Source organism: Artemia sp. Qi Xiang Cuo, chromosome 5 (genome assembly GCF_049724085.1).
Source record: "Artemia sp. Qi Xiang Cuo chromosome 5, ASM4972408v1, whole genome shotgun sequence".
Classification (NCBI taxonomy): Eukaryota; Metazoa; Arthropoda; class Branchiopoda; order Anostraca; family Artemiidae; genus Artemia; species Artemia sp. Qi Xiang Cuo.
Genome location: NC_142798.1, coordinates 5,162,139 through 5,188,171, shown reverse-complemented (window position 1 = coordinate 5,188,171; position 26,033 = coordinate 5,162,139). Strand labels below are relative to the sequence as shown.

The window sequence follows — 26,033 nt, the reverse complement described above, 5'->3', positions numbered from 1 at the left end:
TTAATAATTATATTTCTTAATTCTTTATGTAAATTGTATTCATTATTTGCATGTGTATACGCATGGTCAAATAATCGAACTTTTCTCCCCTTCTGACCAATTTAAGAACCCATGTTTTTCGGTTCTTATTATCCCTTAGTTCTATGACCTTAGTTATGCCCTAGGACGGATGGATGGATTATAGACTGTCTATCAACAAGTAAGAATGACATCATTTTTATACAATCCCGAAAAAGGCTTACGCCAGATTTGCCTCTCACACAGACGTTTTGGCTGGGATTTGTCTCCAATTGGCCAATGGCTTAATGGCAACTTAATTTTAATTTAAATTGAATAATTTGATATAATAGTTTGATAATGAATAATTCTTGATTAACTACGTTAATCTCATATTGGAATAAAATCTGTTCAGTCAGTGCTCACCCATTGTATAGATCATTCAAAATCCTTTAAAAAATAGACGGTGCTGAAATTTATGTGCATTATATTTATCATTATTATGTGTATTCTATGCTAACTGTGGTTAGCACATGGACAAGTATTCTAGTTTTGCTCTCCTTCTAGCCACTTTTAGTACATATATTTAGTTAAGTCATATTGAACAGAACTTATTAATTCAGTGATCACCCCTTGTATACATCGTCGAAGACCCTTTCAAAGGTGGACGGCGTTGAAATAAGTGCGCATTATATATATTATATATAATGCGAGAGAGAGAGAGAGAGAGAGAGAGAGAGAGAGAGAGAGAGAGAGAGAGAGAGAGAGAGAGAGAGAGAGAGAGAGAGAGAGAGAGAGAGAGAGAGAGAGAGAGAGAGAGAGAGAGAGAGAGAGAGAGAGAGAGAGAGAGAGAGAGAGAGAGAGAGAGAGAGAGAGAGAGAGAGAGAGAGAGAGAGAGAGAGAGAGAGAGAGAGAGAGAGAGAGAGAGAGAGAGAGAGAGAGAGAGAGAGAGAGAGAGAGAGAGAGAGAGAGAGAGAGAGAGAGAGAGAGAGAGAGAGAGAGAGAGAGAGCATTAAAACCCAGTTGGTGATACCTAACCACCCCTATGAAAAAGATGAGAATTTGAGGCTTTAAGATGCATTGTTTCTACGTTTTCAATCTTCCAGTCGGAAATAATATTTCCTAGAGGGAGAATAGAAGCGAAAGAAAAAAAAAAGCGCAATTCATTTTATTAACCTTTCACAAGTTTGGGTTCAACTGGTTTTTATTCTGGATAATTTTGTATTCAATCCGTTTAGAAACTTCATAGCGATAATTTTCTTTATTCTGTACAACTAGCTTCGATTTTTAAAGACCGCGAATACCAGAGGGGAAAATACAACCTGACGACACATTTAACAATAAAGAACCGAAGAAAAAACTAATTCACTTAATAGATCAAAATTACCAGACACAACTGAACACTACAAAAAGCGTTGAAAGGGTGAAATAAAATAAAGGAAGCAGATAAAGCGTACTGTGGAAAACAAAATGCGGTGAAAGTAGAAAAAGCAAAAATGAAATGCTACTTAACTGAAAATACCAAAAAGCACAAGGTAAAAAAAGCAGTCATTAGGCAGAGTGAGAAATTATAAGTCGTCAAGAAACACAGAAGAGAAATACCCTCTACCACACAAGTAAATTAAAAAAAAATAATACAGGTAAATCGTCGCTAACGCTTCGTTGATTGATGAGGGTAATTGCACCTTCTGGTAGATGACCTTTCTTCCCCTTGCCACTAATGTCACGAAACTCTTCGGAATACTCCTATAGCGGAAACAATATAAGAAAAAGAACACAAAAAAGACAAAGCCTTCCATGCATCTAAATCAATAATTACGAAGATGTTATTTCTATAGTATTAAGTAAATTTAACACTATGTCACGTGAAGACGATATGTTAAGTCAGTGTAACATTACGTACATGGTGTAACGTTACGTTTCAACATGGTAGCGATTAAATAGTTTGCTAACAACAATAGCAAATACGCCGGCGTGTCTTGTGGTCTTAGAAAAAATAGTTAGCAACAATTTTTTAACATGAAGCATGTTTTTGTAAACCTACAAAAGATTGTTAGTGAACTGTGGGTGAATCATCAGAAAATTAATGATGGATTTTGACAGCGCGGTCCAAAAAATAAGACAAAATCAAAACAAAGCTTTTAGTTCTCTCGTTTATGGAATAAATTCGGACTAATTTTGTGTTTTAAAGTTTTGAACTGTATTCTATGCATGATTTGAGGTTCAAAATATTATCTTAACTTTTATTATGTTTCAGGACTCTATTTTAAATTACACAATAAATAATGCGTTTCCCCAGATTGTCCGAAATAATGCTTAGTAGATTATGCGCTTCCCCAGAATGTTGGAAATAATGCTTATTTTGTCAACATTCATCTTTTCAACGCATCTAGACAAATTGTTACAAACATTTGAGATGATGGGATCAACCCATATTTGTAAAATTATCGGAAAAAAACGACTGATCTGATCTCGATCAGATCAGATCATCCGATCTAACAAGGTCACCGACATCTATTTACTTGAATAGCATTAAAAGAATGTGCTACCATTTAAGCTGCGTATTCGTGTGGCCTTTTGAGAAGAAATTGGTTACGTGAAATCGGAATGGGTAGCCAAACTGAGCACAACCAAATTTGTTCCAGACCAGTCGAAGCACATATCATTAGGTCATTGAATGTAGCGTCACCTGGGGAGGTTCGTTTAAAAGGGAAAAGGAAGACATGCTTTTAGTTGGCCATGCTAGGCGGCAAACATTAGATGGCATTGCCCTATAGTTTTTTTTAGCTTTGATTTTTTTTCTCAATTTTTGCTGAGTGAAAACTGTCCCCAAGATAGTACGAAAAACGGTTGAAAAAAAAACAACTTAAAAACTCCCCTAGAAAAAAAATTATTTGTTAACATTTGTTGTAGTTGTGTACAGATGAGTTTGTTGTCCCTATTTATGAGTGTCCGGGTCTCTATTCTCTTTAGTTTGAATGATTTCTGAAGTTCAGTCTAAGAGTAAAATCGACCATCTACAGCAAAGTCCTTTGAACTCGCAAAAAAAAAATTCAAGGAAGAAAACAAATCTAACAGTGAAAATTTTAATTCTAAATAATTTACTTTAATCATAAGTTCAGTTTCTCAAGCAGCAGGTTTAGTGATCCGACTTATGTGATCCGAGTAATCCGACATCGTTCCAGCTATGAGGATTACGTTAAAACAATCCCAAAAGTGATCCGATATATATGTAATTTCACCTATTTTAGTAAATAGGTAGATAAGGTAGGATAGTAACGCGTTGCCATTATTCAGCAAGAATTTTCCATATTACTGTTATAGGCTGCACAAGAAACAGAAGAAAGTTCACCGGAATAAATTTTATTTGTGGCTATAAAGAAAGATATAGTTCTTGGCTCACTGTAATAGACTGATAAATAAAAACTAAATAATAAATGGAACACAAACGGAAGAGAACCCCTCTTTCCTGCCATAATTTGGCAACTTAAAAATCTTAATCGTCGGAGTACTCCTATGGTAGAAATGACGTAAGAAAACGAATGCAAAAAGGGACACAGTATTCCATGCAATTAAAAAATTAATGTTCTACAAAATTTGGGCTTCGGAAGGTACAATACTAAAATTCTTTTCATCCCCTGTAAGGGAAACAACAAAATACCTTTTTGTACAGCCTATTTCAAGAACGCAGGCTTCACATTCCGGTGCAGAGGTTGTCAGGTGGCACCTTGATGACAACAAAATTATACTAGGATTTTCTGATTCTGTAAAACTGAAAGGCTCTATTTGGAGCAATGGCGACCGAATGGCAGACAAGTTTCGAGAAATTTCGAGGAAAATATTTTTTTTCTTTATGTATTCTTAAATTGGGTGCTTCAAGCTGACGACAATATACAAAAAAAATTTTCAAAGAAAATTGTTTCAGTATAGTTTTAGGCATTCGTTTACTCGTCGTATATGAAACAATAAACCGTACGATAAATCTACGATCCTACTGTCTAGGGTTATCATGAAAAAGAGGTAAAGATGGCTAGGTCAATTGGGTTGGGAAGTTCGATCCTACTCTCTAGGGTTATCACGAAAAAGAGGTTAAGATGGCTAGGCCAACTGGGATGGGAAGTTTGATCCTACTGTCTAGGGTTATCATGAAAAAGAGGCTAGGCCAACTGGGATGGGAAGTTTGATCCTACTGTATAGGGTTATTATGAAAAACAGGTTAAGATGGCTAGGATAATTGGGGTAGGAAGTTCGATCCTACTGTCTAGGGATATCATGAAAAAGAGGTTAAGATGGCACCGCCAATTGGGGGAGGGAAGTTCGAGCCTTCTGTCTAGGGTTATCATGAAAAAGAGGTAAAGATGGCTAAGCCAACTGGGATGGGAAGTTTGATCCTACTGTCTAGGGTTATCATGAAAAAGAGGTTAAGATGGCTAGGCCAACTGGGATGGGAAGATTGATCCTACTGTATAGGGTTATCATGAAGAAGAGGTTAAGATGGCTAGGATAATTGGGGTGGGAAGTTCGATCCTACTGTCTAGGGATATCATGAAAAAGAGGTTAAGATGGCTCCGCCAATTTGGGGTGGGAAGTTCGAACCTTCTGTCTAGGGTTATTATGAAAAACAGGTTAAGATGGCTAGGCGAATTGGGGTGGGAAGATTGATCCTATTGTATAGTGTTATCATGAAAAAGAGGTTAAGATGGCTAGGATAATTGGGGTGGGAAGTTCGATCCTACTGTCTAGGGATATCATGAAAAAGAGGTTAAGATGGCTAGGCGAATTGGGGTGGGAAGTTCGACCCTACTGTCTAGGGTTATCATGAAAAAGAGGTTAAGATGGCTAGGATAATTGGGGTGGGAAGTTCGAACCTTCTGTCTAGGGTTATTATGAAAAACAGGTTAAGATGGCTAGGCGAATTGGGGTGGGAAGTTTCATCCTATTGTATAGAGTTATCATGAAAAAGAGGTTAAGATGGCTAGGATAATTGGGGTGGGAAGTTCGATCCTACTGTCTAGGGATATCATGAAAAAGAGGTTAAGATGGCTAGGCGAATTGGGTTGGGAAGTTCTACCCTACTGTCTAGGGTTATCATGAAAAAGAGGTTAAGATGGCTCCACCAATTGGGGGTGGGAAGTTCGACCCGTCTGTCTAGGGTTATCATGAAAAAGAGGTTAAGATGGCTAGGCCAACTGGGATGAGAAGATTCATCCTACTGTCTAAGTTTATCATGAAAAAGAGGTTAAAATGGTTAGGCCAATTGGAGTGGGAAGTTTAATCCAACTGTCTAGGGTTATTATGAAAAACAGGTTAAGATGGCTAGGCGAATTGGGGTGGGAAGTTCGACCCAACTGTCTAGGGTTATCATGAAAAAGAGTTTAAGATGGCTAGGCAAATTGGGGTGGGAAGTTTGATGCTACTGTATAGGGTTATCATGAAAAAGAGGTTAAGATGGCTAGGATAATTGGGGTGGGAAGTTCGATCCTACTGTCTAGGGATATCATGAAATAGAGGTTAAGATGGCTAGGCCATTTGGGCTGGGAAGAGGTTATAAAAAAGGATTCAAAGAAATTGGAACTTAATGAAAGAGGGTAAAGAGTGAAGCTTTAATAGATTGGGGTGGAAGGAGAGCATGTGCAACTATGTTGGACTAAGGCGGCTTGATGCTGCAATGATCGATCTCTTCATCACAAATCTAACTTTAATCAAAAAAGATTTTACCTAAAAAGAGGTTTACAATATTTTAATTTTTACCGACAGAAAAAAAAGAAGCCAGACGTCAAGCACGACGTACGGACCCCGAGAGACGGACTTTGATGCTTCACCGTCTGGACTGTTAGTAGGTTCTACATCTTTATTTTATTAAAAAATACGAAAAGTAAACGGATTTCCTATAAACACGCTCCTCTAGGGTTACGGACACTTACGAATTGCACAGGAGACAAAAGACAGCTTACAGTGTTAGGAGTGTTGTAACCTAATAAAATACATATACCCATTTTTTATCAGAAAAAAGCCTCTTGATTTTCTTTAAATTTTTCCCCTGAACATAAAAAATCGACGAGGGGGTCCAACAATTAAAAAAAAAAGAAGAGAAAACAAAAGAAAAGACGCCCTAATCGAATCAATCTATTAACGTCAACTAGGACATGAAACTCCTGTGACATTAAAGATTGCCAGGGCGACTATTCGCTGAGAATGGACGATCAAAAGATGGTTCACTCTCAACGAGATAATTTGTCAAATTTAATTCTGGTCACAACTATGCAGTATAAACTATCTATAAACTTCATTTCATTTGCACTCGTCCAAGATTTTGGGGAGTCAAGGAAATAATAACATGATAAATCCTGTATTTTTTGTTGTATACCTGACGTATTTCTTTAAAACTCCACACCTGTTGCCACACACAAATGGTAAGAATTACAGTCTTTAAAAATACAACCATATAACAAAAAAAAACACAATAAAAACAAAGATTTTCTGAGAGACAGTGGAAGAGCTTTCACCAGGGACGTAATTTGCTATTACGCCCATAATTTGCTATAATGCTATTACAATTATTTCCCCCCCCCCCCATAGCTGAAATTTAGCATAACCAAAAATCTCGTCAAAACTACGATAAGCCTACATAATTCAAACATCCACAAAAACAGATCAATTTTCTTTAGTATACCTTTGCCTTTATGGTACTAAATGGCTCGTTTTTCATCTTTCACTTGGTCATTTTATTTTGACTTGAGAAAATTTTGGCTCCAACTTTACCCCCCCCCCTCCCCCTTCAGGATATTGATGAAATTATGCCGCTTAAAAAAAAAAAAACTTTTTGCATGTTGACCAATGGTCTGCGTTGCACATGGCCAATGCGTGGTTGGGGGCAAATCATACGACACTTCCCGTGTTTTCCCTCAGATTTCTTAAGGTACCCATTTATAGCTGGGTCGACTCTGACTGAGCTTACAGGGTAACATCATAGACCCCCGTTCCAAACCAAATAGCCGGCGACACCAGGACACGAACTCCTAACCTCAGGATTTCAAGTCCGGGGCGCTAACCACTCGGCTAGGACGGTCTGGCTTTCACTATATTGAGAAAATGTCCCAGTTTGCTTTGATTCATTTTTCTTTGGTAAACAATAACCAGTAATAAAAGTAAGTAGTTTTGATTTGTTGATCTTCTATTTTGAAAAATACCCCACCACTTTTTTATACCTCAGAGATAATCTATAAGGATGAGGAAAAATGTTTTGATGACCTGACACACATGGGCGTAGGGAGGGGGGCAGAAGGGCAGCTGCCCCCCCTAGACCTTCAAATTTGGATTAGATATGGCTGAAAAAGCAGATGGTTTGGAAAAAGCAGTTTATAAAACTCAGTCACACTATCGACTGCCCCCCCCCCCTAGACAATATGCTGCCTACGCCCATGCTGACACATTACTATATATACTCGGTTCAAATCCCTTTGAAGAATAAGTTTCGACTAATATACAAAAGACGAAAATAATGATTGAGGGGAAAAGGAGAAGAGCGCCAATAAAGCAGAAATATTATTTGTCAAGAACATCTAACGATGTATTAAGAGGATTTGATACCTTAAACATTATTTTGTGAGCCTCAATGTCGGCTGACTGTCTCAAAGGCAAAGGTCCATTCGGGAATTCTCCCCGGGGAGTACTTATCGTTGAAGCCAATTGAGAATTTGTGATTTGATTATGAAATTTGATTGAAAAGACAATGGAATTTTGTCGGCAAACTTTTCAATCAAAGCGGGTTGCACCACAGAAAATTTGAAGAGCTGTCAAATTGACCAAATGACATTTCTTTTGAGGTGATTTTTAACAGGTATACTAGAACGTTTTTGGGGACAAACCTTTCCTGAATTTTAAAAAGAAAATCCTGTCCCGGTTGATCGAAAAAACCAAATTTACACTTTCTAGTGACATAAGTTTCTCTAAAACTAAATATTTCTATCTGCAGCACAAAACAAGAGAAGTTACAAGGTTTTTCTAAGATTCCAGGGGAAGTATATATCGGCTTTTAGTTTTCTGCCGTTTATTCGGATCAATTATCCAGGCTCTACAGATTATGGCAAAGCCGTCCAATCAACTATAAATAGTTTGGCCACGCAAACTAAAAAATTTTATAATGGACGAGATAGGCTAATTCTTTATGGTATCGGGTCCCCTTAAATAAATGATGAAAAAAGGGGAATGATCGATGGGGACAAATTAGAGGACAAAACAAGCAAACTGATACGAGTATGGTTGAACCATGGCAATGAAACAATACCCGACCCACACATAAATAAACCAGGAAAAATATTGGGTAACTCAACCGTTTTAGCAGAAACAACTTTCTGAAATGCTTCATTGGTCCATGAATTTGTGCTTAAAACGAAAGCTGCTATTTGGTTTTCATCAGAAGGCTGAAAAAGCAAGAGCAAGAGTAAGTTCAGTCGAAAATGTCATTTTCACAGTGGAATTTACCCGAAAGGTAATTTGGAGCTTAATTATATGAATTACTATGTAATTATTCTTATAAAAAATAATATAAAACATAATAAATAAATAATATAAACAAACACAATAATACATAAATTTGTTCTTAACAATCGAATCCTTCCAATGAAAGAATGCTTGCCCCACACGTAATTAAACCAAAAAACATTTGGAACACACAACTGTTCTAACCGAGTTTTTGTTACTCATGTATGAATATATGTATAAACATATACATAATGATTGAACTCCTAATCGAACTTATTATATCGAACTTAATATATATATATATATATATATATATATATATATATATATATATATATATATATATATATATATATATATATATATATATATATATATATATATATATATATATATATATATACATGGCAGTATATACACATGGCATATATATATATACATGGCAGTATATACACATGGCATATATATATATACATGGCAGTATATACGAGTATATATATATATATATATATATATATATATATATATATATATATATATATATATATATATATATAGAGTAGTAGAGTAGAATAGAGTAGAATATTTTTATTTATAACACGTACATAAATAAATGTCACAAAACAGCGCACATGCCTGGTGGCATACTTTAGCGCTGAAAATATTGCCAACGAAAATACACAGCCATTTTCTAACTAAATTTTACAACAACGAAAAAGAAAATCCTAATGAACAAAATGCTTAACATGTCATAAGATATTTCTTCACCAGTCTTAGAAAATGTCGCTTGTTGCTACATTCTCGAACTGATGCAGGAATTGAGTTCCAGATTTTTGGGCCAATGTGACGGATGCTGAATCCCGCTCTCGATGTCGGGCGAATTTCGCACGAAAAGTCTGAACGATGCGTAGTAGGATAATTATGAAATTGAGAATTAGTTGAGAAAATGCCGGAGAAATTTACAGGTAAATTACTATTTTGATAATCATGACAAATACTAGAGATAGAAATTAAATGAAGTTGGTCCAAAGAGAAAATTCCTGAAGTCCCATATAGGTGTCTAACTGAATATATATATATATATATATATATATATATATATATATATATATATATATATATATATATATATATATATATATATATATATATATATATAACGAGTATATATATATTTGTAATAAAATTGTATAAAAAGATTTCATAATTAAGCTGTTTTAAATAAATAAAATATTTTATAATATAAATAATAACTAACATATTTCACTAATATGTTACATCGCCGAAGATCAAAGCCTTTTTTCCATTCTCTATGGGATTGTCTACAATATACGTGCCAGTAACTAAGTAGTAACAAAAAAAAAAAAAAAAAAAATAGGAAAAAGAAATGATACCTCAAAGGAAGGCCAATTCATTCCCATATTGGCACCGTGGTTATTCGACCACCATCTTAGATCCTTCTCAGCATCTGCGTTCGCAATCGTATGATACAGCTCCTCATAGATTTGTGGTAATCTAAAAAAAAGTCATTTCCTATAAAAACCTAAAACGTTAACAGGTAACTCAACCCCCATTTCAAATAGAAATTAAAGATCCTAACCTTTTTCACTCCCCACTCTCAGAAGTTTAAAGACATCAAAGAAATTGACAAAAATAAGAAAGTGAAAAATAATACGATATAAATTTTGATGAAAACAAAGCTCCTGGTCGTATTTTATGGCAATTAAAAATCACCCTACTCGAGGATGAAATCAGAAATTGTACCTTTATCCAAATAATGCTCCTTAAAATTTAAAATTCAATCTTTTTAATTCAAATAAAAACACTTTAAAATTCAAAAACCTAAAAACTTAACAATTAAAATACAACAGGGGACCTCAGCCATAAGTGCACCATGACAACTTCTCAAAGGTTAATGCATAAACTAAACTTAATACTGAGTTTTTACAAAACGACTAAGAATGATTTTTAAAGTCGTCAAGGACAAAACCTATTTTCTTAACCTCCTCTCCCCCCGAAGCATATTAAAGACAATTTTTTCCACTAGTGATCCTACTTAAGTTCGAGAAAACTCAAACGAAAAGCAAAAAAAAGAAACATTTTTTTTATTCAGACTCTTCCAGTCCCAAAAAACAACCTTTAATATCTATTCTCCCATATCACCTTTTAACTGATCTTTGTAAAAAGTGATTCTTTTTTTTTATTAAAAAAGGCACTACAACTTTTAATTTCTGGTTCAAACAAGCTGTCTCCGAAAATTCTAGGACCTCTGGGTCGATACGATCACCCCTGGTAAGAAAAAAGGCCAAATAAACACGCATCCGTGATCTTTTTCTGGCAAAAAATACAAAATTCCACATGTTTGCAGATAGGAGCTTGAAACCTCTACAGTAAGGTTCTCTGACACGCTTAATCTGATGGTGTGATTTTCATTGAGATTTAATGATTTTTACGGGGGTGTTTCGCCCTTTTTTTGAAAATAAGGTACATTTTCTCAGGCTCTTAACTATTGATGGATATGAGTAAACTTATATATTTAAAATGAGCATAAAAATCCGATTCTTTTGATGTATCTATTGATATCAAAACTAGGTTTTTCAGTTTCGGTAACTATTGAGACGAGTCGCTCTTATTATACAGTTCGTTACCACGCACTGTTTGATAGAGTGGACTATATCATCTGTTCAGTCGGGCTATATCAAGGTTCAGTCGGGGTTATTTAATTTTAAAATAAAAGAGATAAACCAACTATAAACATACTGCTCTGTGCCAAAGGGCACATTGAGACCCATAAACATAAAAGATTTTTTTTACTAATAGGAAGTGCAGCTCTTTGACATAGGCACATGCCTCCTCGACAAATGAAAGCAATTAAATTTAAAAATAGGGTTCCTCCCTTCCTCTTTAGACCTAAAACTACCTGGCCTGAAAAAAAAAAAAATGTAAAAGTTCTTCCAACCGTTTGATATTAAATAATACTCCCAAGACCCGTGGGAGCTCCAACACCTTAACTGTCATTCCGTACTCTAACACATGCTACACCCGGAGGACAATGAGAATACACTGTTGGAGTTCGTCTCAGCTTCGTCAAAAGCAGATCGCAATATTTTCAACCATTGTTTTGAGATACCAACCAAAATAGATTGTGGAAAGGAGATAAACCTAGAGAAGAGCTTAAAAACATAAACTCAGTACGATTGAAGGTAAAGCGAACCAAGATGTTGTAAAGTAGACGACACGTTCCTCGAGGAAATACGGTTGATTATATACGTTGTTTTACGAATATTTTATTACGTTATTTTACGGAAATATGTTATTTTATTGATTATGCGAAGATTGCAAGATAGTTTCAATTCAGACGCATGGAGGTATCAATATTATTACAATAGAGTAGTAGCCCTTGTTAGGTGTAGCAGTAGTGCATACTTCATAGTAGGAGTAGTCAATATTAGACTGTTATATTCCATATTACCACAGACATTACCATTTAGACATATTATCATAGTAGAGTAGTAGTCCATACTCCATAGAAGAAGCGGTACATATTATGAGGAGACACAACAACGCAGGGCTGTAGGGATTAACATCCTTATTAGATTTAAATAATTATTAAATCGTTTTAGATTAGATTCAATCGGGTTTTATTAAAATAAACAGAAATAAATAAACATGAATTATATTCTCTATGCAAAAAACGCACATTGAGTCCCTTAAACTTAACAATTCCTCTTAATTACGCGTCACGGCTCTCGCTTCACTCTTCAACACAACCACATTCCTCATAAAAAAATTTCAACATCTAATAAATTCTCCCCTTCCTTCCCAAAAGCACAGACACCTTAACTCTACAATATAACAATATGGTAATAAAGGAAATAATAATGATAATAACTAAATAAATATAAAAAAAATTATTCATTAATTAACTCTATTTATTGAAGGTCAATCAGAAATTTATAAATTATATTTTTAAAAGATCCAAGGGAGCTTCTACATCTCAACTTTTGTAGAAGCATGTTCCACACTTTCGCGCATGCCTCATCCGGGCAAAATCCGATTGTATTGTAGGTATTCGTCTCACTAGAACGGTTGATGCAGATCTCGCATTCTTAGTACGTTGTTCAGATACCAGCAGGAACGGATTGTGGAAGGAAGTAATCCGAAAAAAATGAAAATGATAACTGAACGATACAAACATTAGCGATACATACGATAAATGATAAAGCAATACAACTAGAAGACACATTCACATTTCCAATTATTTTCAGGGCATGTCTGTAGGTTGGATCAAGCCTTTTCATATGGCCTGACAGTGTCAATATCACAGGAAACCTTCAACTCCACAACATGGGTGTGATGTAGGTAGGAGAGGTTTTCGTCAAGGAGTACACCTAGGTACCTCGCATAGCCCGTCTCTGGTCGGTTGATCATTACTAGAGAAGTAGTTAGTCATGATATATTTAGATGAAGAGTTCGAACCCTTGAGAAGAAGAGAAGGTACGATTTGTCGACACTTATTACGAATCGATTGGCATTCATTCAGACATAAATTTTTCTAAGAAGACCTCAAGTTTACTCTGGAGTGCTGACATGTTAGAGTCAGAGGAGGCCATTGCAGTTCCCTCCACGAAAGCAATAAGTTCATCAGATTTGCTCATACTGCTCGAAGTTTCTAGGTCACAGCATAATTTGCAGCACCGTGAAGCGTCGAATATAGGGTTCAGGAAACGATTTAGCTCATTCAAATGAACCAGGGATAACAGTGGACCCAGGAATGACCCTTGCGGCATACTGAAGTTGACGTCGATGTTATTCAGTGGATCTTCTCCTATGTAAACAAATGAATTACTAAGGTAATACCAGAACCATTGCAGTGCCTCTCCTCTAGACCCGATGTGCTCTAGTTTAGTTCATTCAAATGAACCAGGGATAACAGTGGACCCAGGACTGGTAATACCTGAACCATTGCAGTGCCTCTCCTCTAGCCCCGATGTGCTCCTAATGGAATCCCTTGATCCATACTGTCGAAACGCAAAGCAAAATAGCGGCTGGCACAAGTCCCATGTCAAGTGCCTTATTAATAAATAGGCTTAGTGATGCCAGAGCATCTTTCATCGAGAGTTCGGGTCGGAATCCAAATTGTCGTTGGAATCCCTTTACTTCAAAAAAAATTATATTTAAACGATTTTTTTTTTTTCAAGCATTTGAAATGTTTCCCGTAAATATTCCATGAACACTATGGATTTAATATTAGCTAAATTAATAGCCATTTGATAATCACTATAGATTTAAATAGTTATTGTAATAGTCACACGCTTTATATGGCAATTCTCATGCAATGCTCACGGAAGGGGAGTAAGGCTCGAACATTTAGCTATACACAAGACTGTTTTTTCCTCAAACGCATACGATCAAAATTTTGAGATAGCCATTTTGCTCAAAAGTCCAAAGGGCAAAAAACCATGCCTCCAGGTTTGAAAACCCCTCTTTTAGCACCCGGGGGAAGGGCTGTAAGCTACGCAAGTTGCCCATTGTTAAGATATAAGGTTTTTATGGAAAGGGTGGTCGAGTAAACTTTAGAGAAGGCTCATTTAATTGGAAATAATCTTCAGATAAATACAGAATTAGTTCTAAGGGAGAGAGGAGGGGAGGGTGGAGGTAGAAATTGATATTTAAGCCCCAGGGCCGTATCCAGGACTTTTGTTTAAGGGTGTTATTGTTTTCGGAGGTGGGGGGCACAAATAGAATTTTAAAAACGCATCAAAAATATGCTATTTAATTCCTCTTCATTTCTCGAAATATTTAGTCTACAGGAAGCCTACAGAAAATGTAAATAAAGTTAATTTTACACTAAATTAGACTATCTTCCAGAGCAATTTTGATATTACTCCACTAATATTTTGCTGCACAAAGATATATTTCTGCACTAGTGCATATATTTTCTCGAGGTCCATGACAATTGACTATCACAATGACTGCTTAATTTTTGACTGTACCGAAATTACCCAACGGACATTGGCAAAAAAATAAGATCCAAAAAAATGGTTTGAAGTACTCTCGTTGTTATTATGAATGTAAAGAGTAACATTGAACCCTAAAATGAGCAGAATTTATTCCGTATAGGAGGGGGAATGCCCCTTTCTCATCCCTATCTCCGCCTCATGGTCGTAGAAACTTCGGAGGATGCCCATTCGATTAAAAATTGAGAGTTCTAGTCCTTCTTTTGTAAATTGGAAGTGATTGGAGACAGACCAGCCTCTGTCCTAAAACTGTTTTTGACATCTGGTCCTTTTATTACCTCTTAGGACATCTGATAGACATTTTGAGGTACCTATTTTTAGGTACCTCAAAATAGGTACCTTATTTATGCTTTCTCTTCGGCCGCTCGATTTTGCGCAAGGGGGAAATTTTCCATGTGGGGGGGGGAAATTATCGGGGGTGAATTTTCTGCGTGAGGATATTTTCTATGGGGGTGAATTTTCCAAAGGAAGCAATTTTCCGGGAGAAGGTTTCGCGGGGGGGGGGGGATTTTCCGGGGGGAAGACGGCACCCGTTATCACTATGTTTTTTATCATTTATGTTTTTTTCTTCCTTTTTTCTTACAAATCATTTTATCGGCTCATCGTAAATCATTCATGCTGCAGAGTCCATAGTATTGTTATCATATTTTTACATAGTTTATCTGCTACTAACCTTAAAAGAATAGATGCACGAAAGCATATCTTGCTGCTTGTTATTGATTTCGGACATTCCCGGTACCGGCGAGTCTATGCCCTCTTCCCCGGTGACCTCAAATTTGACTGAGTCAAGATAAGACGTGGAACCCCTCAAGGCACCAATTTACTAAATCTACTTTCCCTTAAGGTAATAAATTACAGTACAGACAACATGGAAGGCCAATTGAAATACGCTGGCGACCTATATGGGCTTCTCAAGTTCATAGTAGATAAAACAGAAGCTATGTCTAGTTCAGTCCTGCTCTTTTAGCAGAATTCAAAATGTAGCACTAATAGTTTGGAGATCACGACAACAAAAATGAAATCGTAAGATTTGATCCACTAAAAGAATATTTTGTTTAAAAACTCCCTGTTTTTCGTTTGTTTTGCCAGCCAAAGTCTTAGGAGCAGGCCAGGATTTATCGATAGGCTCACTAGGCCTGGTCCTAGGGGCGCAAACTGCCAGGGGTGTAATAAATTATCACTGAGTGATTTTTTTCTTAACAAAACTGAACTGACGTGATTAATCGTCTAAGTGCCAGGTGCACTCTGCCGCCGCGCTGCCTATTCACAGAAAACTGATTGTAAACAATCAGTTTTACAATCAGTGGCCACAATCAGTGGAATTCAGTGGCCACTCTTGAACTGTCAGATGTCTCCCAAGAATGGCAGTTGAGAATTTGGTATCACCTCTCTCTTTCATTATTTTTGACTCATCAGTTGCGTTCTGTTCAGTGCTTCTACTGTCCCCACATTTTCAGAGATTTTCCCGAAAATCTCGCAAAAACGGAGCGGCAAAAACGCTTGGGCCTGGAAGCATCAAAGATTTAAATCAGGCCCTGCTTAGGAATTTATTATCAGCACTGATTGTTCTTTCCAGTTTGAATTTTCCTGATCATTTCACCACCGCTTTCCAAGCCAATATGGCAACAAAGCAAAAAAACGTCCCATTGACTACAAGTGACGACCCCATACTTGAAGAATAGTTTTTGCGCGTCAATTTACAATAGTCTTCCAAGAGCACGTAATACCTATAAACCCGTCTGTTGAGGGCTTTAAAAAGAAGTTCACCAGACACAACTACGGAGAGAAAACCTAGGTAAATAGTTTTACCCAAGCCCTATCAGGGCCCAAGTTCTTACCGGCCTGGTGCCATGAATTTTGTAATAAAAAAAAAGGAAAACTTGCCCACAAGAGAATTTTATCGGACAACGAGAAATTTGGCTGCTGAAACAAAGTTCGACTCATATCGGAATCGAGCTTACTTACACAGGATCGCTAGCAATGTTTATATTTTTGTGTACACTGAAGAGGAGATCCTTGACAAAATGCAACCGGTGTGTTTCCATTTCTTGACATTTCTCGAATACATCTGTCATATCTTCAACATACTTAGGATTGTAATCATTCAGTTCTCTCAAAGCTGATTCGTATTTTTCTCGATTTCTTTGTACATCTTCTTTGGCACGTTGAACTCGATCTTGTAACTTCTTCAACTATAAATAAAATACATATTTTATAATAGGGACACAAACCCAAAAGGAGAGGTGATGGGTGGATTCTTTTTGAGCGGTCGGGAATCGAAGACTATAGAGAAGTGATAAGAGATGAAACTCATAACTGTCTCCTAACAAAAAAAATATCAACGTCGTTTAGCGTTAATCAGGAAAATCCCTAAACTAATCGTAAACGACAAGCGTTGTGTTTACACGGTGGGCAAATCCAGAGGGGGTTACTCGGTTTGAATCCCCCTCCCCCCCCCCCAAAAAAAAAAATTATTATCAGACTCTTACAAAAGCAGCGAAAATACATGTAATACATGCCCACGGGAATTTTTTTTTTAAAGCCCTCCCCGAACGACACTGGATAAGACCTTGTGTCTAACGCTATTTGTATTAATAAATAAATATCTAAACAAAAGTATTTATTGTATTTTATTCATTTATTTTACTTTTAATTTGCATTGGACAATAGCTAAGAGACTTACAAAATTTTTATTTAGTCTCAGCTTCTTTTTTATTTTAATAGTTCTGCTGGGAAAATCTGAAATGCCAGAGGCGTCTGCAGTTTTTATCTCCTATTTTGCTATAATTTCTATATTTCCCTTAAATTTTCCAAATACCCCTAAATATTGGGGTGTTTAATGCGCCAATATTTGCCCCCTCCCACATGTTAAACACCATAAATATTGCCTTCTATCAGCTTCATATCTTCTTTGATGAATACTTTATAAAAGACATGCCAACCCTCCTTGAAACAATAAGATTTTCATGGACTTACTGTTTTCTATAACGTCTACGACACGTTTATCTTAAGACACGTTTGGGACATTCTTCCTGGTCTAGTTCTTTTATATGCAGATATAAAGCAAATTTTATTCATCTCATGACCAATCTAACTACTTAGATTGAGCAGGAGATCTAAAATTCTATCTACTCTAAATTCAGTACATAATTACATAAAATCAGTTATTTTGCGATTTTTTGTTTAAATATATCTTATTTCAGCAACAAGTTTGCAATGCAAAAACGATCTCTAATATCATGGTATGGTTCACAACGGTCCTACCATATTTTTATCATATTTATTTGAAAGATTTATTACATGAAAGAAATAACTTCGCTTTATAAATAAATTGATTTTCGTTTAAAAACTGTGCGTCGAGTCTGTCCACGTTCAAACACAAACTAAAGATGTCAGGGATTGAACTAAAAAGATGTCAGGGATTGAACTTAGCAGTCGGATCCCCAATTTAAAATAAACTTAATGTTTTAATGGTTTTGTCAGTACTTGTTCCGTAGGTGATTATACTTTGTCTACCCGTGAAAAGATCTAATGTCGCTTATGTTTATACGTTCTCTGGAGCACTCGGTCCGGGTTTTTATAATGGGTGAGATAGGGAAAGATCATACTGCTAATTATATAAACTGTGATTTGAACAAAGAGTATAGAGCAGAAGAACCGCCCCCTCCCCCTACCAGAAAAACTGAGCTAAAGAATTTTTGAAGAAAAAGAATATAGGGCAGACTTGGCAAAACTTGGTGGTTAATTTTTGCGGTTAACCAGCACTCACGCTAATTTTTAGAAGGAAAGAGAGTGATAAAGAAGGGTGATTTTAGTGATCAGATTAGTGATCAGAGATTAGTGATCAGAGAAAGTGATTAGTGATCAGAGAGTGATTTTAGAAGGAAAGAGAGTGATTCGAAACTAGAGAAAACGAGGCCTCTTTTCTTTTTCCTATCTCTATATTTGCAAAAATTTGCAAATTTTCTCACAGCAAAGTGTTTTTTAGCGAAATATCTTTATATGACAACATTGGCAAAATATTCCGGAAACAGTTGATGTTACTCTTTCTTTTTTTTTTATTGACAAAAGCCATTTGAGTCTCTTATTACAAATGATCTTTGACCAGAAACCTGAAACTTGATTTGAGTCAATCAAGGGATAAGTTCTTACACAGTGACTGAGCACAAAAAAAACTTATTAAGATGCTGTCTCTTGTCTTGTGATACATCTTATATCGACAATATAATTGGAGAATCAAACCCGATCTCTCGTGAAAAGACGTATTTAAACAGCATTAAGCGGATTTCATACTACGTACGTGATTTTTCTAAGCTGAGTGACCAAATTACTTTACGTCAAGTATAACCTATCTCACTTCAACAAGACCTTTCACGCGAGGCTAATGTAAAGATCCTTAAAATCATTATAATCATCACCAAAATCATCACGACCATTATAAGCAAACTATTTAAAATTTAAGCTGTTGACTTTAGAACCGACATTTTGATTCCATTTCGTTTAGGAAGTGCAATTTTCAGTCTCATGAAAATTTCAATTTTCAATTTTCAGTCAAACTAAAAAAGGAAACATGTTTTTGCACTTTCTTGTTTTTCTTTTCAATCGGAAAAGGAATTTAGCGGCGAATATTGATATAGAAGGCCATATAGTGGTAGATTCCATACATATCAAACAGTTTGTGGTAACGAACTGTAAGTAAGGAGCGACCCGGCTCAATGGTAACCGAAACTCTAAAAAACGGGATTTTGATACCAATAGATACATAAAAAGAATCAGATTTTAATTCTGATTTCAAATATATAAGTTTCATTAAGTTTAATCTTACACATCAAAAGTTATGTGCCTGAGAAAATTTGGCTGATTTTCGAAAAAAGGGGGAAAGACCCCCTAACAGTTATAGAACCTTAATGAAAATCACACCATCATATTCAGCGTATCAGAGAACCCTACTGTAGAGGTTTCAAGCTCCTATCTACAAAAATGTGGAATTTTACATTTTTTGCCATAAGAAAGATCCGGGATGCGTGTTTATTTGTTTGTTTGTTTTTTTTTTTTTTTTTTTTTTTTTAACAAGGGTTTTAGTTAAGAACACGTTGTCCTTTAAAAAAGTTGGAGGGGGCATTTGAACGGAAAATAAAATTTAAAGTTCCCATTTTAAGTGAACAAAAAAAATTGAGGGCAACTAGGCCCCCTCCCACGCTCATTTTTTTCCCAAAGTCACCCGATCAAAATTTTGAGATAGCCATTTTGTTCAGCATGGTCGAAAATATGATAAAAATGTCTTTTAGGATGACTTGATCCCCCAAAGTCCCCAGGGGGAGGGCTGAAAGTTATGAACTTTACTCAATGTTAACATATAGTATTGGTTATTGGGAAGTATACAGACTTTTTCAGAGGAGATTTTTTCTGGTAGGTGGGGGAAGGAGAGGGTGGGGGGCTATATGGACGGATCTTTCCCTGACGGACGTTTTCATGGGGGACGGGACAGTGCTATGACGGGGGCGCCGGATTTCCCAGCATTATTAAAGAGAAAGATCAGGAATTAAATAAAAAAAAACAAGTTTTTCAACTGATCAACTGATTGTGATTAAGAGGTCATTTTTAAAGAACTGAAAAAAAAAATTCGAACTATATTTTAAAGAGCAGGGTATTGACTAGGGGGCGAACCCCCTAATATACGTGTTAAAAATGTATGAATATAGAAGTTCGTTACGTAAGTTAATTCTAAGTTACGTATATTTATTACTAATAAAAATGTTCGTAAATAAAATTAAACAAGTTTCGAGAAAGCCATTTAACCAAATATAATATGCAAATTTTGTTTTAATTATTCATGTACGGTGAGCCAAAATCAAAACCTGCATTAATTCGAAAACGTTCAAAAATTAAATTAAAAAAACAAGTTTTTTTAACTGAAAGTAAAGAACGACGTTAAAACTAAAAACGAACAGAAATTATTCCGTATATGAAAGGGGCTGTTCCCTCCTCAACGCCTCGCTCTTTACGCTAAAGTTTGACTTTCTCACAACTCTATTTTTTTAAACAATAAAAAAAATTTAGCGTAAAGAGCGAGGCGTTGAGGAGGGGACAGCCTCCTTCATATACGGAATAATTTCTGTTCGTTTTAAGTTTTAACGTCGTTCCTTACTTTCAGTTAAAAAAACTTGTTTTTTTTATTTAATATAATATAGAGGCCACATATATATAAAAAACAACAGATATCAGATTCTGCAAAATTTATTCGTTAACCTAGAGTTATGCTGAATTTGAGAATGGATCTTTTTTGCCATGATAGAATGGAATAAATAACCGCCAAGTAAAGAATATTTGGCCTCTTTTCCCTTTTCTATCTCTAAAATGGAAGTTCATTCCCATTTGCACCTGTAATGCCAGAGTCTAGGTTGCATTTTGCAGAAAATGATCGATTTATGAATTTTACAGAAATCCAAAGAATTGAAGAAAATTGTGTGCTAGGCCTTCAAAATTTGCCGAAACTAATATTGATATTAATAATGTTAAATTCCGACAATTTTTGCATGCGAGAAAAGGAGAAACTAGGCTTAAAAAATCATCCTGGGATTCTTGATAACTAGAAAAAAAAAATACAAAAAATGCATTAGACCACTCGATCCAGCCTACCAACTATTTTTACATACGAGAAAAAGACAGACTAAACTAAAAAAAGAATTGTCTATTTATTCAAAAAAGTTGTCACTCATTGCCTGGGAATTAAGATAGGGAACATGAAGAGAGAATTCAGGTTTTTCAATTTCCTTTCCACCCATAAAAGAAGCTATTGTAATAGCCGACGATTGTGTCAATGGGTCTAGTGAGTTTATTTATTACGTTTGTAACTCCCATGAGCACGGAGAGACCAAGAGTACAACTTCAAAGTTGTTAAAAAAAAGATGGCAGTGGAAAGAGGCAATAGCTAATGAATTACATATAGGTACGGACAAATATATAGGGGGACAGAGTCGGTTTTAGAGGGGCAGAGGGGAACTTGCCACGTGTGCAGAAATTTTAAGTGCGCAAAATTCAAAATAAATAATCTTACAGTTTTGATCATTTTGCAATTTTTGAAATTTTATTTTCATTAAAATAAAGTAGAGGGCGCATTTGGCAGCAAGTATAAGCAAATTCAATCCGATATTTTCATTTTTCCCATATGTTAATGACCATTCCTTGAAAATAAATTTAAGTAGACCGAATTCAATTAATATTTTGTGATATTTTTTATTCAAATTTTGTAAATAAATGAACATTTTGTTAGTTAAGAATTTTTCTTAATCTGGCCTGAAAATTTTTTGGAGGAAGGGCGGGGGCTAATCAATATTTTCCCCAGGCACAAGACAGGCCAGACACGCCCCTGGGGGGGGGGGGGAGCTCTTTTGGCCAGTCCCGCCAAATCTTCTCAATAATTCCAAATATATTCATCAGTTCTTCTCCTTTTTCACTTTCTGGGGCAAAGAATCCTCTATATCCCCCTCCTCAATAAAATTTCTAGATATTTTTCTGTGCAATATTTATAATTCGATCATCACTGAATATCTTCTACAGTTTTATTTATTCCTATTGTACAATTACATCCAAGTTATACGGACACTAACCATAATCAAGCTGTGCGTAGGTAACCTGAAGTTAATCGGATTCTATGGCGGAAAAAAAAATTGCCCAATATAAGTTCTGGCAAAATACAAATTTTTTGGTTATTTTTCGCGAGAAAAAAAAATAAAAAAAAAAAGAAAAAAAATTATTTGCGAAATTCAAATAGCACAAAATAACGTTCATTTCCATTTCCTTTTTTTTTTTTATTTTTTTTAATTTTTTTTTTTTTATTATTATTATTATCCGAGAATGGATACTGGAAATGCCTCTTATCAGCTTTTGTTTTTAGTAAATGCTTTTAAGCAACTTGGAAACAAAATCATTTTACCATGAATTGAAAAGGAAAGACAAATAACAGAGCCAAACACCCAGAAACAAAATCACATGAAGGAAAGTAAAGCTACAATCAAAAAAACAACTCAACAAAAACCAGCACAACAAGTTGAAAATTAAGAAACATAGATCAACCTCCATTCGAACTGAGTGATAGCTCTAAATAATACGAAAAAAAAATTTCTAAGAATAGTCACAACTGGAAATAGAACTAACTATAATATACGCAGATACAATGGATTCTATTTCAAACCAAAACAATGATTTTGAGGCTTGAACAGGTATTGGTTCGTGAATAAATAATAAAAGTTAAAAAACGGCAAATGTTGTAATGAAAAGGAATAGGAACCACACGAAGAATAGCCGAAGAACCCCAAGAAAAAGAGGGAGGGAGAGAAAGTGAGAGAAAAGGGGAGGAGAGGGAAGAAGAGTTGACAGTAATTCAAGTTACTAGACTTACTAATTACTCATTTAATACTTTCATTGAGGACTTATTACAAGAAGTAAGAGACCGTATTTCTTCTCTGTGGAAAGATTTTCTACAAATTAATTAGGAATAAAAAAAAGAAATCTAAAATTTGACAGTGTAATAGTTGGCTCTTTTACCCTTCATGTGAGTGAACCTTGGACGTTTATGCTAAGATTATACATCAGGAGGGAGAGGGAGGGAGCTATTAGTTCGCCAAAAAATGACAATTGTAGATAAAAAAAAAGGAACCACACAAAGAATAGCTTTGCAATTCTTCGACGTAGCCCAAGAAAGAGGAAGGGAGAGAAAGTGAGAGAAAAGGGGAGGAGAGAAAGAGAGGGAGGAAGAGAATAAAAAGGCTTTAAAAAGCAATAAAACAACTCCACTGAGTGTTATGCTAAGATAACACATCAAGAGAGAGAGTGGGAGCTATTAATTCGCAAAAAAATGAACATTGTTGTCAAAAAAAAGGAAAAGGAACCACATGAAGAATAGCTTTGCAATTCTTCGACGTAGCCCAAGAAAGAGGGAGGTAGAGAAAGTGAGAGAAAAGGGGAGGACAGAAAGAGAGGGAGAAAGAGAATGAAAAAAGGCGTTAAAAAGCAACGAAACAACTCCAGTGAGTGCTATACTAAGATTAAACATCAGGAGAGAGAGAGGGAGCTATTAGTTCGCCAAAAAATGAACATTGTTGTCAAAAAAAAAGGAAAAGGAACCACACGAAGAATAGCTTTGAAATTCTTCGACGTAGCCCAAGACAGAAGGAGGTAGAGAAAGTGATAGAAAAGGGGAGGACAGAAAGAGAGGGAGAAAAAGAATAAAAAAGGCGTTAAAAAGCAACAAAACAACTCCACTGAGTGCTATGCTAAGATTACACATCAAGAGAGAGAGAGGGAGCCATTAATTTGCCAAAAAATTACAATTGTTAAAAAAAAAGGAACCACACGAAAAATAGATTTGCAATTCTTCGACGTATCCTAAGAAAGAGGAAGGGGGAGAAAGTGAGAGAAAAGGGGAGGAGAGAAAGAGAGGGAGAAAAAGAATGAAAAAAGGCGTTAAAAAGCAACAAAACAACTCCACTGGGTGCTATGCTAAGATTACACATTAAGAGAGAGAGGGGGAGCTATTATTTCGCCAAAAAAATGAACATTCTTATAAAAAAAAATGAAAAAGAACCAAACGAATAATAGCTTTGCAATTCTTCGACGTAGCCCAAGAAAGAGGGAGGTAGAGAAAGTGAGAGAAAAGGGAAGGAGAGAAAGAGAGGGAGAAAGAGAATGAAAAAAGGCGTTAAAAAGCAACGAAACAACTCCAGTGAGTGCTATGCTAAGATTACACATCAAGAGAGAGACAGGGAGCTATTAATTCGCAAAAAAATGAACATTGTTGTCAAAAAAAAGGAAAAGGAACCACATGAAGAATAGCTTTGCAATTCTTCGACGTAACCCAAGAAAGAGGGAGGTAGAGAAAGTGATAGAAAAGGGGAGGAGAGAAAGAGAGGGAGAAAAAGAATAAAAAAGGCGTTAAAAAGCAACAAAACAAATCCACTGGGTGCTATGCTAAGATTACACATCAAGAGAGAGACAGGGAAATATTAGTTCGCCAAAAAAATTAAAATTTTTGTTAAAAAAAAAAAAAGGAAACACAAGAAGAATAGATTTGAAATTCTTCGACGTACCCCAAGAAAGATGTAGTTACACAAAGTGATAGAAACGGGGAGGAGAGAAAGAGAGGGAGAAAGATAACTAAAAAAAGCTTTAAAAAGAAACAAAACAACTCCACAGGGTGCTATGCTAAGATTACACATCAAGAGAGAGTGGGATCTATTATTTCGCAAAAAAATTTAATATTTTTATTAAAAAAAAGTAAAAGGAACCACATGAAGAATAGATTTGCAATTCTTCGACGTAGACCAAGAAAGAGGAAGGGAGAGAAAGTAAGAGAAAAGGGGAGGAGAGAAAGAGAGGGAGAAAGAGAATGAAAAAAGGCGTTAAAAAGCAACAGAACAACTCCACTGGGTGCTATACTAAGATTACACATCAAGAGAGAGAGAGAAGGAGCTATTATTTCGCAAAAAAAATGAAGATTGTTATCAAAAAAAAAGGAAAAGGAACCACATGAAGAATATCTTTGCAATTCTTCGACGTAACCCAAGAAAGAGTGAGGTAGAGAACGTGAGAGAAAAGGGGAGGAGAGAAAGAGAATAAAAAAGGCTTTAAAAATCAACAAAACAACTCCACAGGGTGCTATTCTAAGATTACACATCAAGAGAGAGACAGGGAGCTATTAGGTCTCCAAAAAAATGAAAATTTTTGTTAAAAAAAAAGGAACCACACTAAGAATAGATTTGCAATTCTTCGACGTAGCACAATAAAGAAGAAGATACAGAAAGTGAGAGAAAAGGGGAGGAGAGAAAGAGAGGGAGAAAGAGAATGAAAAAAAGCGTTAAAAAGCAACAAAACAACTCCACAGGGTGCTATGCTAAGATTACACATCAAGAGAGAGAGGAGCTATTATTTCGCCAAAAAAATGAAGATTGTTATTAAAAAAAAGGAAAAGGAACCACAGGAAGAATAGCTTTGCAATTCTTCGACGTAGACCAAGAAAGAGGAAGTGAGAGAAAGTGAGAGAAAAGGGGAGGAGAGAAAGAGAGGGAGAAAGAGAATGAAAAAAGGCGTTAAAAAGCAACATAACAACTCCACTGGGTGCTATACAAAGATTACACATCAAGAGAGAGAGAGAAGGAGCTATTATTTCGCAAAAAAAATGAAGATTGTTATCAAAAAAAAAGGAAAAGGAATCACACGAAGAATAGCTTTGCAATTCTTCGACGTAGCCCAAGAAAGAGGGAGGTAGAGAAAGTGAGAGAAAAGGGGAGGAGAGAAAGAGAATAAAAAAGGCGTTAAAAAGCAACAAAACAAATCCACTGGGTGCTATGCTAAGATTACACATCAAGAGAGAGACAGGGAGCTATTAGTTCGCCAAACAAATGACAATTTTTGTTAAAATAAAAGGAACCATACAAAGAATAGCTTTGTAATTCTTCGACGTAGCCCAAGAAAGATGTAGGTAGAGAAAGTGAGAAAAAAGGGGATGAGAGAAATAGAGGGATAACGAGATTT

General features: G+C 35.7%; 1 protein-coding gene across 8 annotated transcripts in view; it reads right to left on the bottom strand.

Moving 5' to 3' along the window:
• Synd (protein kinase C and casein kinase substrate in neurons protein Synd) overlaps positions 1-26,033 on the bottom strand; it is a 206,605-nt gene that overhangs the window by 16,941 nt on the left and 163,631 nt on the right. For 5 of the 8 annotated variants that reach the window (XM_089089306.1, XM_089089310.1, XM_089089309.1 and 2 more), the window contains exons 5-8: positions 16,467-16,693; positions 9,876-9,996; positions 8,331-8,420; positions 1,636-1,743 (exon numbers count right to left, since the gene is read on the bottom strand). In XM_089089306.1, the coding sequence (XP_088945432.1) occupies positions 1,636-1,743; positions 8,331-8,420; positions 9,876-9,996; positions 16,467-16,693 (546 nt within the window). The remainder of the gene's footprint in view (positions 1-1,635; positions 1,744-8,330; positions 8,421-9,875; positions 9,997-16,466; positions 16,694-26,033) is intronic. The other 3 variants (XM_089089312.1, XM_089089311.1, XM_089089313.1) reach the window with 3 other exon arrangements.